This window comes from Podarcis liolepis (genome assembly GCF_965112155.1).
Source record: "Podarcis liolepis genome assembly, chromosome: 18".
Taxonomy (NCBI): Eukaryota; Metazoa; Chordata; class Lepidosauria; order Squamata; family Lacertidae; genus Podarcis; species Podarcis liolepis.
Genome location: NC_139572.1, coordinates 11642767 through 11658732, shown reverse-complemented (window position 1 = coordinate 11658732; position 15966 = coordinate 11642767). Strand labels below are relative to the sequence as shown.

The 15966-nt window shown below is 45.9% G+C and overlaps 2 protein-coding genes across 4 annotated transcripts; both read left to right on the top strand.

The window, feature by feature from the left end:
• Positions 1–485: 485 nt before the first annotated feature.
• Positions 486–10443, top strand: LOC310697440 (interleukin-27 subunit beta-like). 3 transcript variants are annotated; one of them, XM_083484116.1, is made up of 7 exons: positions 1684–1912; positions 3149–3266; positions 3880–4125; positions 6513–6627; positions 7255–7427; positions 9567–9730; positions 9916–10443. In XM_083484116.1, the coding sequence occupies exons 2-7, from the start codon at positions 3179–3181 to the stop codon at positions 10066–10068; spliced, it is 939 nt and encodes a 312-aa protein (XP_083340242.1). In that variant the 5' UTR covers positions 1684–1912; positions 3149–3178; the 3' UTR covers positions 10069–10443. The 3 variants fall into 3 exon arrangements, with proteins under 3 accessions (XP_083340241.1, XP_083340240.1, XP_083340242.1); XM_083484115.1 differs by lacking the exons at positions 1684–1912; positions 9567–9730 and adding an exon at positions 486–757; XM_083484114.1 differs by lacking the exon at positions 9567–9730 and having other exon boundaries at positions 1665–1912.
• A 3587-nt stretch (positions 10444–14030) lies between these two features.
• On the top strand, positions 14031–15387 carry LOC310697186 (lamin-B2-like; the record flags this gene model as incomplete). The annotated part of the gene is made up of 4 exons (XM_083483508.1): positions 14031–14113; positions 14238–14345; positions 14974–15093; positions 15271–15387. The coding sequence occupies exons 1-4, from the start codon at positions 14057–14059 to the stop codon at positions 15385–15387; spliced, it is 402 nt and encodes a 133-aa protein (XP_083339634.1). The 5' UTR covers positions 14031–14056.
• Between the last annotated feature and the right edge of the window lie 579 nt (positions 15388–15966).

Below are 15966 nucleotides of genomic sequence, written 5' to 3'. Positions count from 1 at the left end.
TTCTTCCATATGACAGCCCTTGAGATGTTTGGAGATGGCTTTCATATCTCCTCCCAGCCTCTTCTTTCCCAGGCTAAACATACCCAGCTCCTTCAACGATTCTTCATAAGACTTGGTTTCCAGACCCTTGATCATCTTGGCCTCCCTCCTCTGTACACCTTCCAGCTTGTCAACATCCTCCTTAAATTGTGGTGCCCAGAACCTGACACAGTATTCCAGTGTGGTCTGACCAAGGCAGAACAGAGCGGGACTATAACTTCCCTTGATCTGGACACTAGACTTCTGTGGATGCAGCCCAAAATAGCATTAGCTTCCCCCCCCCACTGCTACATCACACTGTTGTTAAGCTTGTGGTCCACTAGGACTCCTAGTTCCTTTTCTCATGTACTACTGAATGCCGGGTGTCCCCCATCTTATATTTGTGCAGCATTTTTATTTATTTTTTTATTTTTTGTGCAGCTCTACACAAATTTTATTTTATTTTTGTGTATGCAAACCACTTTGAGATCCTTTAGATAAAGTGGTCTTTAAATTGAAATAATATTATATTTGTTGGCATCCATCTGTTTTGAGAAACATTGGAGTATGCCTCGAGGGGATGAAGTCAAACTGCACTAGCAGCACCGAAGTGACCCCCACAGGGCGCAAGCCTGGGCAGTGTTTCTGAAGGTCCTCGGCTGTCCAGATGACAAGATTCCGGTACTTTCGGATTCGGCGCAACCCGAAATCGCACAACCCAAAGCGTCTGTTACCCGAGGTATGACTGTAGTTTTGAAAACTGTTGATTTCACCTGTCTTTTGATATTTTTTTTATTGTTCCTGGCTGTTTTATAAATTTGATTTTATCGGCATTTTCATATATCGTTTTATGTACCTTAAGTTGCTTAGAGGTGGGTGGTTGTTTCTTTTGATTCAGCAATGTCTCCGAAAATTTTTACACATCACTTGTGGAGACAGGCGAACTAATGCCAGTGTCCTGGAAGAAGCAAAGATCGCCCGTGTCAAAGCAATGATTCTTCAACATCAGCTTCGTTGAACTGGCCGTGTTGTGCGGATGCCTGATTATTGTCTTCCAATCTAAATAAAAGGGTAAACTTGCACACTGGCCAGTTTCCATTTTGACTTGAAATGTTTGTTTCGGTACTCACTGCAACGACACCCGCCTGAGAGAAGCCAGGGCTCCACTTGGCGCCCACTACTCATAACTCTAGCAAAGGAAGCTAAAATGAGTAGCAGGGATATTCTCTCTGCATGAGCCTTTGCAAACTTATTGCTCTCTGGATATTTCAGGCGGCTCTTCCTATCGGCCCCAGCCAGAACAGTTTTGGACTACAACTCCCATCAACCCCCAGTCAGCAAATCTGTTGGATGCCTGCCTTCCAAATCATCTGGAAGGCATCTGTAGGCTTATAGATAAACTTGGCACAATAGTTGTCAACAGCTTTCCCACTTGTGCTTCTAATAACTGCTTTAAAATGAGGGGGGGGGGAATACTGAATAACTCACATTCCCACCCCCATTTCTGGTCAGTTAGCCTACCTCACAGGGTTGTTGTGAGAGAATCAGGAATGCCCCTTGCTAAACAAAAATTGCTCCAAGAAGTGTTAAATGGGACACACACACACACACACACACACGAGTGCACAGCCTTGGGGAAGTTTCGGGAAGCCTGTTTTGTCATTTTGGATGTTCTGTCCGGGATGTGTGACAGGAGGGGAAGTCTGAGCCAGTGGAGGGGGGGGGGCTGTTATGGGAATCCGGCCCCTCTTAGGAGAAAAGGCTTCCTGAGATCAGCTGTGAGCCAGGAAGTGAGGGGAAGGCCAGCGGTTGAGACAAAACCACAGAAGAACCTCCTGAAGAGAGACGTGGTCGGGAACCAGCCCAGCCTCGGAAGGCAAAATCTTTGCTACTGGTGAGTCGTCCCCCCCCCCCTTAAAAATAAAAATAAAAATTTAGGACTCCATTTACTGTTGCCATGACAGCAGCATGCAATGCAGTGCCTTTAACAAATCATAGCATAAAAGGATCTCTGCCCCAATGAGCCTGCAATGGCATGGCATGCCTGTTGCTCTCCCAATGTTCCCGGGGGCCACCCCATCTCCTCCCTTAGTACTGAACTTTGGGGCCCTCGCTAGTCATGGAGAGCTGGGCTAACCTGTCAAATTTGGTTTCTCTCATATTCTCGTTTTTTTCCAGCCTTGAGTTCAGTCCTAGACATCAGTTTACAATTAAAACATCTCTCTCTCAGCTGCCAATTTTAATTGTCTAATTTTAATTATGTTTTTAGTTACTTCTTTTGACTGTTGATAATTTTAATATTTTGTTTTATAATTTTGTAAATCATTTAGAGGTGTTGTGGTTTTTTATTTTAAGAAAAAAATCTAATGGTTTACAAATTTTGTTAAATAAAATAAATGCTAGGTGCCGCTGCCCCCTGCTCACTCTGCTTGCCACCCCTGCCTCCCGGCCAGCCCCTCCTCCCTTTACACCTCACTCACCTATCCCCTTCCGGCTTGCCCCACACATTGCCTCTTCCCCTCTCAGCTTGCCCCTCCGCTCCCTGATCATCATGACCCCCCTTGCTTTTAAAGGAAGGGGGTGGGCTTCACAGAGCGGTTTGCAAAGCACCTCCCCTTATCAAACAGCTCACCTGGGCCACCTGCCATCATGCTAAAGTTCACCACCTACTGGCAGCCACATGAACTACAGTGTGATGACGGCCTTGCATTTTTATGTATAAAAATAAAGACCATTTGTGCCTGTAAAATCTTTCAGGTGGTCATACTGCTTCACTTGCAATTAGTGCACATCCTCTTGTTTCCTGCTAAAATCTTGTAAGTTTTAATAACACAAATTTTCCTGAGTTGTAGTTTCTTGTCCTACTTTTGTTGCACTATAGTACAAGAGTGCCACTCCAGACGGCAATAATGTGGTAACATTGCAGAACTAATAAACCAGAGTGACCTGTAGATGGTCCAGTGTACATCTACCATTGATGCACTCCTACTGCATCAATAACATGCTACAGAATATACCCACCAAAAAACCAGCCGTCTGGAGGGGTCCTTCTTAGTTAAGTTGTAAGCTTGGAAAATACTGCATATTAAGTATTTTACATAAGTTGAGTTTTGATGACTCTTTCACACAGGATTTGAAGCTGCACAAGCACTGAAGGAAGATGCAGCGGATAATACTGACCATCTCATTTCTCCTGTCACCCAGTTTCCCTTCACAAGAGGACATTGTTTGGTTCAACGGATCAAAAGGTATGGCAGGAAGAGAGGCAACTGATGGGAGAGGCTTGGCAGTGTGGCTGCTTTGCTGCTCCAAAGCTGCATGCAAATTCTCCAGAGCTCCACGAGGTCCAGCACCTTGCTTCCTGGAGCAACTCCTGCCATATCATCCAGAGGACCCCTTTCCAACCTTTTAATACTGTGTTGGGTTAAAACTGGTGGGATCCCCCAGTCTTGAAACTCTTACTTAGCAGCCCCTGTGGTCCCCTTTAATTTGTGTTGTGGTTAATCTGGGGACATCACTGCACACTTCAGTGCATTGTGTAGAATCATAGCAAGGTCACATTGAAAACTTTTATAGGGGAACAGGCATTGGTGTTATTGTCCTGGTTCAAAGGCCATATGAAGGGATATCCTTGATGTTTCCCATGTACACTTAGTACCTGAGCAGCAGACTGAGCAGACACAGTCTATAGCACTTGTAAGAAAATAGGAGTTCTTTCTTGTATTCTACTTGTAAGCTCTGGAATAAAAGATAAGTGCTGCAAGCTTATCTCTTCCTCTGGTGCAATACCACGCAACTGTTGTATATTATTAATCGTCCCCCCCTTCCATTGTTCTTTTTTGGGGGATGGGGGGAACACAGGAGTTCCACTAGATCAGCAGTACGCCAGTCTTGGGGCGCCTGAAGTCCTCTTGCATTGCCCCGTCCCTGAAGGCAATTCTACGGTGGGATGGAAAATGAGCAGCACGTCCCGTGGGATTTTGAAGGCAGTGAGAAGAGATGGCAGCCTTGTTTTGCAGAACGCCAGCCTGGCTCAGAATGGGGAATACAGTTGCCATGATCTCGCCACTGGGCGGTTGCTGCGGAGAATTCATCTGAAGCTGGGCTGTGAGTAGAAAAAGACAATTACAGTCCACATTCCTTGTGTCTCAAGTTCTTGATGTTTGGTCTTTTGTGACTCCACCCCTCTCTGGTTGATTCCCCACCAGAGTCTAACTAAGAGTCTGCCTTTCTGTAATCCAGGATTTCCCAAACTTGGGTCTCCAGCTGTTGTTGGACTACAATTCCCATTATCCCTAGCTGCAGGACTAGGACGATGGGAACTGTAGTCCAAAAACAGCTGGAGACCCAAGTTTGGGAAGCCCTACTTTGAATTGGTTGGAAGAGGAATCAAAATTCAGCGTAGCACTTAATTGCATGCTATCGTGCAATGCCTTTCCCATGACCAAGATTCTTCTATAGTATTTTCTTAGAAAGAGGCCCTGCTCACCAAAGGACCCTGCAATGTTTATTAGAAGCTTGCTCCTTGGGTCTTTTTCATCTTAAGGCATTGGCTGCCCCTTAATTTGGTCTGGGCTTGGTCTGTGGGAGGTGACTTAAATCACTAAGCTTCTTTCAATTTTTAAAAATTGGAATAGAGGGGGGATTTGCGGGGGGTGGGGTGGTAAATTAGGAAACAAGTACCTGTAATCTGCCACTTGGGGTGCTGATGGCAGGAAAATGGGAACAGAATAAGTAAAGGCATAAAAGAGAGCAATTCAGCAGTGCTTTTGCTTTTGCAATTGGTTGTAGAAGCCACAAGGAATAAGCTTCTAATTAAAGGCACAGTAGGGTTTAAAAGTTATAACGTCCACAGGAATTTACCCTTAGCGATGGCAACATCCTAATGATTTGGTTTTTGTTTCAATTTACCATATACCATAATTGGCAGGGAAGGTAAATGTCACAGAAGTCCCCATTATTAAAAAAGAGGGTTTCATACTTATGAATATCCTATTGCATCAGCTGGGCAGCAATTTTTCTTCTCAGTTTCCCAGTCTCAAACTCAACAAAGTTGCCAACTGACACCAGTACCTCAATTGCTGTTTTTGCACTTTCTTTTGAGATAATCACATTTCCCACAATGGCATTATGCCCTGTGTTTGTGGTGTTTATTGTGTTAAAAGTCCATTTACACTTTGTTCAAGACTGCTTTCAGCCATTTTCAGGGTGGCTTATAATGCCTGTTTAGTTCTTCTGCATATTTCTTGTAGAATTGCTGTCCAAAAGGGTTGGATCAAAATCCCACTACATGTGGAGGTATGTGCCTGTAGAGCTGCAGCCTCTCCAGCCCAATTAAAAAATTGAAAGAAGCTTAGTGATTTAAGTCACCTCCCACAGACCAAGACCAGAGGTTCCTGGTTGTGTCAGCACTAATTTCTGTGGTGTTAGGTACCATCTATAAGTAAGTTCCCTTCTTTTAGCCAAGATGGCTTTCAAGGGAGGTTTAGACCACATTTTAGTCTATTGGGTAGGGTTTATTTCGTAGCCTATGTCGTGCTCCTATTGTTTTTTGATTGTGTTGAGGGATTCTGGAGAAGTATCTTGCATATTGTGGATACCATCTTCTAGCCGTGTCCCTCTGCTGTCAGGCGAAGGTTTTCAAATGTGGTCAAGGGCCTAGTGGCTACTGATTTTACTGCTGGATTAAGAAGGTGTGGTGTGTTAGCCAAGGTATTTGGGTGTCCCCTAGTTTTGCCTTTGTGGTGTTGGTGAACAAAAATTATTATTGAAGTGATGTAGAACATCTTAGCTGAATATGAAAATGAAAAATGTGTTTGTTGGTTGACATTTTCATGGAATTACTCAAATGTAACTGTCTCCCCACCAGATAGTAAAGTGGAGAGAGAGCAATGACCAAAATGGGTCATGTGACTCATTGACTGGGTAAACACCATGCATTTAATGCATAATTTCCCACCTACAGAATCCTGGGAGCTGTCAGGGACTGGGCCGATGAGAGAGTGGTGCAGTGGCAGATCCCCCTTCCCCTAGGACTAGACATAATCAAGAACATTGTCCTTAGCAGCCACCATAGGCAGCTGGAGGGGTCTGATTGCTAGGAAGCAGCTAGAATTGGCAGTATTACATGTGCCACATAAAACCCATTCTACACATGTAAGAAATCAATCTTTTGGTGTGGCAGCACCTACACTTTGGAACTCCCTGTCTCTAGATATCAAGAAGGCGCCTTCACTGTATTATTTTGGTGCCTGCTAAAAGCGTTCCTTCAGACAAGCCTACCCAGATGCTTAGAAAGTCAAGGTGATTTGAATCTGTTGTGGTCCTTTAACTTTTGTATGCTTTAAAGAATGGTTATGGATCCCCCCCCCCCGTTTTATTGACTTATCTTTTTTTTGTAAACCTCCTTGAGGTTTTTTTTTTATACTATCAAGCAATGCATAAATTTTATGAAATAATTAAGCCCCCTTTTCTGCTCCTCCCCTTTCCTCCAGACCCACCTGATAAGCCTTTAGTATGGTGCTGGTCCACCACCTACCCAGCCATCAATTGCTCCTGGAGGTTGGAGACAAAGACACACCTGCCTACTTTTTTTTCCTCCACGTACAGGTAAAAAGGAGAAACTCCCTCTTATTGGTATCATAGATACAGTTGTGGCAATTCGGCTTCTCTCTTCACAGAAACGGAGGAAACAATATTTATCAAATTAAAGTGAAGCTTTCAGAAGGGCTGCAGGGCTACCCATGGGGTTCATAAACCAACTGGTTTCCTTAGCAGGTGTCATGGACTGGTTGGACACAGGGGTGGTGGGAGGAACCAGCTGGAAACCCCAAGGGAAGAAGGCTCAGAGCCCAGGGACTGCAGGTGGGACGACAATGAGTGGTCAGAGGAGGAAGAGGGGGCAGACTGAGAAAAGGCGTCAGAAGCTGAGGAGGCAACAGGGTTTAGTGAGCAGGGAGAGTCTGTGGCAGAGAGAAGTCCAGAATCAGAGGCAGAAGGGGAATCTGGAGAGGAGGAGACTTAGGCAGCTGTGGGGAGCCAGGGACCTTTAGTCTCAGCAACTGATCCATAGGGCAAGAATTGCTGTGCTCATGAGGCCTGACACTCCTTTTGCAGCTCCTGTTTTGCTAATATAGAGTTAACTCCAGCTCGCTTGGGGTGATTCGTTGCTGGTTTGCTCTTGTCACTAGGTGGCCTGGGCAGCCCATGCTAATCTCTGACTTCTTTGCAATCCAGGCTTGGCATGGGAGGGGTAGTAAAGGAGTGTGTCCAAGCTACCACAGTGGCCAACAGCTGCTCCATTGACAATGTCCAGATGTTCTCCATCAATCCCTATGTGCTGAATGTAACAGCGGTGAACCCCCTGGGGGCAGCAACGACCCACTACTACTTCTTCCAGAATGAGATCCGTAAGTTGTCATAGAATCACGACACACGATTTCCTGCAACTTTTCTAACGGAAGGAAGCAGGATTCATGCTGACGGCAGTAACATGCTGTTGCTCTTTAGACATTGCTGGACTACAGCTTCCATCATCGCTGACCGTTGGTCATGATGGCTGGGGCTGATGAGTCACTAGCCAATACCTGGCCACACTAGCTAGCCCAAAGAAGGATCCCTGGTCCTCTGGTGGAGGCAGATGAGCAAGAGTCTTCCACTGCTTTGTTGGGGCAAAAGTCTGTACAGTGCAGAGATAGGGAACTTGTCCATCACTGGGGGATTTAAAAGGTTTTAAACCACAAGGGTGACAGAAACAGGTTTGTAGGTTCAGAGTTTTCAGGGCACATTGTGTTATTCAGAGTGGCTTTTAAAAATAATAATAATAATAATAATAATAATAATAATAATAATAATAATAATAATAAATTTTATTTATAGAAATATTTTTTTTAATAAATTTATAATAAATTTTATTTTACAAGGCTGGCAGGATTGACTCCGAATGTTGTCCACATTAACACCACACATTTATAGCGCTTTAAACAAGCATGGCTTCCCCCAAAGAATCCTGGGTAATGCAGTTTGTAAAGGGTGCTGAGAGTTGTAAGGAGGGCTCTATCCCCCTCACCGAGCTACAATTCCCAGAGTCCCTCGGGAAGGATTGTTAAACCTCTCTGGAAACTGTAGTTCCATGAGGGGACTAGTGGGGTCTCCGAGGTGGAGCTAAGATGGCGCCGAGGTAAGACGCACTTACCGGTGCTCTTCGGATTTCTTTTAATCTTCTTTTAATCTTTTATATTTTATCTTAACTGACCCACTCAGTCTTTGAAGCATTTTATAATTGCTGCAGCTACATGCTATGGCAACTCTCCGAGAGATTTGGCCCTGCTCCAGATTGCTGCAGACTGCTCCTGGTTCTCTCTTATCAGTGGGCCGGCCTCGGCTACTAAAAGAGAAGTGAACACCATTATCCTAATTGGAGAAAGGACTTAAAAAGAAGACGCCATGTGGTGTTTAAATGTTATGTTTTTAAGAATCGTTTTTAAGAATCGTATAATCCTTGGCCTGAGGAAAGTATGGGTCAGAACAAAAGCTTGAGAGACTTTGACGAGCCCCTATCATCCCCTAAACCAAAACTATCAAGGTTGGGGCCACACCGGAATAGAAGAGGGAGTGACAATGCCGAGCATTGCCTTGGGGTGGAAACCCAAAATCGCTTCCTTCCTCTAAGTGATTTAGAAGCCACTCCAACTCTGACGACTCAAATTTTTTCAAAAGTAAAGTCTGTAAAGGAGAATATGGAAAAACTCTCATCACAGGATGATGGTTTAACATCTGATATGGGGGAGTTCCCCAGTTGTGTGCAGTTACAATTAGTTATTAAGACCCTTCACTGTATCTTTAAAAGGCTGGATGAGGTATCTTCACAATTATCTAATATCCTGCTGAAGGTCGAAAAACTTGAATCAACAACACAATCTTCAGTTTGTGAGGTCAAAAACTTATTGCCAGAGAGTGAGGTGTTGCCTAATTCAGATAAAAGAAAGGAGACTAAAATTAAATATATCTTAAATTCCCAAATGAATAATCAGATATTAACTCTGCAACCCAAGAAAAGTTGCCTTTCGGTCAGGTCGGAAATAGGAAGATGGTCATCGCTAGATGGGGCTAAAGACTGTTTAAGCAAACTCTTAAAAATTAAGAAACACCAGATTGACTTATATGCGGTGATGCCCCTGTTCCGACAGACCAACTTCTTGAAGGTGATACTCGCGTTCCACTCTGAAAAGATACCATCTATTATTGCTAGGCGGAAAACACTTTTGTCCATGGCCGATATCGTAGCAACGAGGGTTTTTGCAGATAGCAAGATCAAACCCCTTCTAAAGAGGTGCCCTGGCGGTGAGGACATTAGGACAAGAGACTCCGCCTTACTTCTCCTAACAATCTTCAGCACCCTTAACAAACTACAGTTCCCAGGATTCTTTGGGATCCATAACCATTTAGTGCGTGGTGTGAAGGTGGCACCGTAGGCCACACATGCTTCTTCCATCTCTCCTCTTGCTTGCTTGTTTTGTATTATTTTCTCTGCACTGGCTTTGTCTTAGTCAAGCCTGACCCTCCAGAAGACTTGACCGTCTCCCAGATCCCGGGCCAGAGGAAGAAGATACTTTTGGTGTGGAAGCCCCCCAGCTCCTGGAAATTCCCAGAATACTTCCCCCTCAAATACTTGATCCGTTACTCAAGGGATGGAACCAACACCAGCAAAATGGTGAGAGAGAGCATCATATATGAGTCAGGGCTCTGCAGCTTTAGGACAAAATTGCTGTGCTTCCTATATTTGACCGTTGTGCTTCTTCTTGCAGCCCTTCCCTTAATGCTTTGGCGCACAGGCTGCTGGTGGGTGTCAGGTTTTTGAGAAATGAAATTACAGCTGTGGTCTTTTGTCTCTCGCAGACAAGGCCCACCGAGCAGACATCCTTTGTGTTGACTGGGATCCGCCCTGGGGTGACGTACCAGGTCCAGGTGGCAGCGAAGGACTTCCTGGATCACGGCGAGTACAGTGCCTGGAGTCCGGCAGCATCAGGGGCAGCCTGGATGCCAGAGTGATGCGCTTGAAGAGCACCTGGAGTTCCTGTGGATTTCGGATGAGCCCCCACTTCCCAGGGATGGCCAAGAGTTCTTCATCACCTTTTGCAATTCTGGAGTTCACACAGAGCCTGAAGTCTAGTTTCTATTTGCATGGGAAAATTTCAGCTCCTTTTCCTCCTTTTCCTTCACTGGGAACTAATCTGACTCCCCCTTTTCTTCTATAAATGTGACAAATGTATACTCTCATTGCACTCTCAGTTGTTTCCCGGTTTCCCCCTCCCTCTGTATTTTCACTTTATTTTTCTATTTGCATTTCTTACATTCATTATTCTCCCTGCATTTTGGTATGTGCTTGTGCCAATAAACATTCTGTATAAAAAATGACAACAACAACAGTTTCTTGTTGAAAAAGAAAAAAACTAGTTTCTTTCACACACCCTCCCCAAAAGATCATAGACCACCAATCCGGAAGTTTCTGACAAGAGCTTTTTGAGAAAGCACTGTCTATATCACACTGCAACCAATGTCAGTATTCAAATTTATCTTAAAAGGAATTAATAACATCTCATTACTCAAAAGGCTCATATCAGCCAATCTTTTTATATAATAATAATAATAATAATAATTTATTATTTGTACCCCGCCCATCTGGCTGGGTTTCCCCAGCCACTCTGGGCGGCTTCCACAGAAACCAAGAAACACTAAAATATCATACATTAAAAGCTTCCCTGAATAGGGCCGCCTTAAGATGTTACTGTTGGAAAACAAGAGCAAGAACATAATAAAAGCCTCCTGAATCAGGCCAGTGACCCATCTAGTCCAGCATCCTGTTCTCACCGGGGCCAACCAGATGTCCTTGTAAGCAGGACATCAGATTATTATATTATATTATATTATATTAGTCCAATTACTGCATTAGTATAGGATACTTCAGTTATTTCTGTTTACATTTTATGAAAATATGCATTTTAACAGTATTGCACATTTATTCTTATATTAACAATGCACTTAAAATTACTACTTAAAGCAATGAATACATACAGTGGTACCCCGCAAGACGAATGCCTCGCAAGACGGAAAACCCGCAAGACGAAAGGGTTTTCTGTTTTGGAGGCGCTTCGCAAGACGAATTTCCCTATGGGCTTGCATCGCAAGACGAAAGCCCATAGGGAAATGCTGGCGGTCGGGAGCAAAGACTTTCGCCCACAGCCGGCCTTCAGAAGAGGACCTCTTCTGAAGGCCGGCGGGGGGCAAAAGTCTTTGCTCCCCCCCGCCTGCCTTCCCCCCCGCCTGCCCCGGGCGATCTTAAAATGCTGGCAGGCGGGAGCGAAGCGTTCGCTGCCGACCCCCAGAATTTTAAAATCTCCAAGGGACAGCAGAGAAGTCTCTGTCCTGGGGAGGTTTTAAAATGCTGGGGGTCGGGAGCGAAGCGCTGCCGACCCCCAGCATTTTAAAATCTCCCCGTGTCCCGGGAAGGTTTTAAAATGCTGGGGGTCGGGAGCGAAGCGCTGCCGACCCCCAGCATTTTAAAACGCTGTTCCGAAGGGGGGGCGGGGACACCTGCCCCAGCCGCCCCACTTCGGAAAGCTGTTCCGAAGTGGGGAGGGGGGGCGGGGACACCTGCCCCAGCCGCCCCACTTCGGAAAGCTGTTCCGAAGTGGGGAGGGGGGGCGGGGACACCTGCCCCAGCCGCCCCACTTCGGAAAGCTGTTCCGAAGCGGGGCGGGGGGGGCGGGGACACCTGCCCCAGCCGCCCCACTTCGGAAAGCTGTTCCGAAGCGGGGCGGGGGGGCGGGGACACCTGCCCCAGCCGCCCCACTTCGGAAAGCTGTTCCGAAGCGGGGAGGGGGGGCGGGGACACCTGCCCCAGCCGCCCCACTTCGGAAAGCTGTTCCAAAGTGGGGCGGGGGGGGGCGGGGACACCTTCTGAAGGCGGGCAGGGGGGCGAAAGTCTTTGTCCCCCCTGCCTGCCTTCCCAGGGGCTTTTAAATCGCCCCGGACAGCGGAGAAGTCCTCCGCTGTCCGGGGCGATTTTAAAATGCCGCCCGCCAGCATTTTAAGATCGCCCCGGACAGCGGAGTCCTCCGCTGTCCCAGGGTTTTTTAAAATGCTGGGGGTGGGAAGAAAAGCCCTTGTCCCCCCCCCCCCAGCCTTCAGAAGAGGTCCGGGGACAGACTGTCCCCGGACCTGGTCTGAAGGCGGTTTCCCTAGGAACGCATTAATTGATTTTCAATGCATTCCTATGGGAAACCGTGCATCGCAAGACGAAAAAACCGCAAGACGAAGAGACTTGCGGAACGAATTAATTTCGTCTTGCGAGGCACCACTGTAATTGCATTGCACACAGTTAAGCAGTATGAAAATGTGTAAACAATGTTCTTAAAAACAATTGTTAACAATGCCTAATATCTTTCTTATTGTGATTAGTGTTACCTTTATTGCTACTAATACCAGTGGCTTACAAGATCAATCCCTATTCTGGGGCCTGGAAACCAAGCCTGATGAGGAACGGTTGAGGGAGCTGGGTTTGTTTAGCCTGGAGAAACTGAGAGCAAACAGGAGCTGTCCGAGAGTGGAGAATGGACTAGCTAGGAAGGTGGTGGCCTCTCCTTCCTTGGAGGTTTTTAAGCAGAGGTTGGATGGCCATCTGTTATGAATGAACTAGCTGAGATTCCTCATTGCAGGGGGTTGGGCTAGATGACCCTTGGGTCCCTTCCAACTCTATGATTCTATAAGTACCAGTGATAAGACAGTCCACAAAAGGAAAAGAGGCTGGAATGGAGGAGGGCAGGGGAAAGAAAACTCCTGGCACTCATTCTTTCTTGTTACAGAACTAAAAGATTTCCCAAGATCAGAGCAGGCAAAACACTTCTTCTTGCTTCATTAACAAATTACAAAGCACTGGACGAAAAAAACAGAAACAACGATAGACACACATAATAAACTATTTCCAGGCCCATTGGCAGAAATGACTGGCAGAAATGACTGGCAGAATCCGAGATCAAGGAGAAGAGTCGGTGAAAGAAGACTGGAAGAAATTTAAAGACTATTTACAGAAATATTGTAAAATTAATGAATGTTAGAAGGATGTTGGATAGAAACTAAGTGGTTTCCAGCTGTAATGCTTTAAGAGATATGAAAAAAATAAGGTTTCACAAATGGGTAAAAGCTTAATGGTAAGGATTTGCTGAACTAACAAATTGAACTGGAATACAAAGAAGGGAGGTATGAGGAGGTCCGAAGTGTAAGAAAGTTATGTTATTGGAAATTAATGGATGTTTTTAACTGTTTTTATTTTGTATGTTTACTTTTCATTTTTTGTTATATCTTAAAAACTTTCAATAAATATATATATATTTTTAAAAAGAAACCCCAACCCTAACACATGGCCCAGGCTTGTTGCATTGGTGTGGGTAACCAGAGGTTCAATTTCACTCCATTGTGAGAGAAATAATTTATGTTGCGTTTTTATTCCCTTTTTAGAACAAATGTTGCTCTTATTAATTGCTTTTTTTTATAAAAGTCATAAGGCCATAAGGTTATAATGGTTGGGAGATTTTTATCTGGGGCTGTTCTAATATTGTAAAAATGGAAAGGAAGAAACGATTTGTTAGAAAATGTAAAGGCAATAGTAAGGTAAGAATTGCAGGAGAAATAATTAAGACGAAAGTTTCCACCTAAAGATTAGGAAGAACTTCCTGACAGTAAGAGCTGTTTGACAGTGGAATTTGCTGCCAAGGAGTGTGGTGGAGTCTCCTCCTTTGGAGGTCTTTAAGCAGAGGCTTGACAGCCATATGTCAGGAGTGCTCTGAGGGTGTTTCCTGCTTGGCAGGGGGTTGGACTCGATGGCCCTTGAGGTCTCTTCCAACTCTAGGATTCTATGAAAGGCTATCAGAGATGCTGAAAGAAGTCCAAATAAGGATATATGTATAATAATTTGTGTGGTATATCTTAAATTTTTTGTATGCTAAAATTAATAAAAAATATTACCAAAAAAAAAAAAAGCATGGAGGACGTGGACCCAGAGGGGAAGTATGTTCAGCTGAAGAACCGCTCTGACAAGGTAGGCTGCGGGAAGAGAGGTCTTGGCTCTGAAGCCCTGTTGGAGCCTTCAGGCTTCCCTCCTTGGCTGGCCTGGCCCTGGGGCTGGTTTTGCTGCTCCCTGAGTCCCGCTGCTTCTCCCTCAGGATCAATCTCTTGGGAACTGGAGGCTGAAGAAAAAGATTGGTGAGGGAGAAGAGGTGGCTTACAAATTTACCCCAAAATATGTCCTCCGGGCTGGGCAGGCAGTCACAGTAAGTCATGGCTCTTTCCTCGGGAGAAAAGGCCTCCTCATTGGAAGGGAGGGTATTGGCTGCCCTGTACAGTGGTGCCTCGCAAGACGAAAAGAATCCGTTCTGTGATTCTCTTCGTCTAGCGGTTTTTTCGTCTTGCGAAGCAAGCCCATTGACAGATTAGCGCTATTAGCGGCTTTTAGCGGCTTATCTGCTGATCGGATCAGCTGATTAGCGGCTTAGAAAAGGGGGGGAGAGAAAAAACCAGCAGGAACTCCCAAGGCATTGTCGTCTTGCGAAGCAAGCCCATAGGAGATTTGTTTTGCGAAGCACCTCCAAAACGGAAAACCCTTTCGTCTAGCGGGTTTTCCGTCTTGCGAGGCATTCGTCTTGCGGGGCACCACTGTATCCAGAGACCTGCTCACGCTCTGCCCACCTTCCGTGCCCAACGCAGAACCTCCTTGGTTGTTTCCTGCAGCCTGTGGAGAAAAGGCTCCCTGCGACTGGGGGGTGGTCCCTGCAGGAAGCCCAGATGCCTCTGCCACTTGGAGGGCTGGCCATTGGGGTCAGCTTGGAGAGCTGCTCCCACTGGCGTGGTGAAGGATCAAGGGTGCCCTGCCTGTGAATGAGGGAGTCTCTTTCTTGCTAGATCTGGGCAGCTGATGCCGGGGTGGCCCACAGCCCACCTTCTGTCCTTGTGTGGAAGCACCAGACCAGTTGGGGCACCGGGACCAGTGTCCTCACCTACCTGGTGAACTCTGATGGAGAGGTAGGTCCTCCGAAGGGGGGCACTGTGGGTGGGGGGTGGAGGTGCTGGAGAAGCCAAATAGTGAAGAAAAGGTTGCCTTGCTTTTGATGCAAGGACATGACAAAGAAGCTGCCTTTGAGCATTCACTGAGCACCTGCTACACTCAACCTGAGCTGTGTTTCTCCTACTTCTTCTCAGGAAGTTGCTGTGAGGAGTTTGACTCAGTCATCTGCTGTGCTGCAGGACAACGGGGAGGAAGATGAGGAGGCAGAGTTTGGGGAGGAAGACCTCTTTCACCAGCAGGGGACTAGCTAAAAAGGATACTGAAATATACTCAGAGTCGCACAGTGATTTCATGCTCTTTATTCAGCTCATAGTGATGAGGAGGAATGAATGAATGTCCCCTCAAAGTACTGTATCTGCTTTATATACATTATTTACACAATGGGCTGCACATGATTGGTTAATTCTGGAATTCTACTGTAAGCCAATCAGGTTGTGGATTCACTTATATCTGGAGCATGATTGGGTGTTTCCTGCCAACCAATCATACTGCTGCATTGTTCTTGGACCAATCAGACTGCTGCATTCTGAATCCTATTGTTCTAGGACCAACCAGACTGCTGCAATTTGGATCCTATTGTTCTAGGACCAATCAGACTGCTGCAGTTTGGATCCTATTCAACTCAGTACATAACACGCCTCCCCTCTAAGTTCCAGTCCTGCCTGGGAGGTCGCATTCATAGTCCTTGAGGTACGCCGGCGGCCTACGTGTGCGTTGCGGCCTGGGGTGTTCCCTGGTCCGGGGTTCAGGTTCTGGCTCGTGTTCCAAGGAACTGGATGTGATGGGCCTGTTTGGTCTGGCGCAACCGGCTCGCTCAGTCGTGGTTCTGG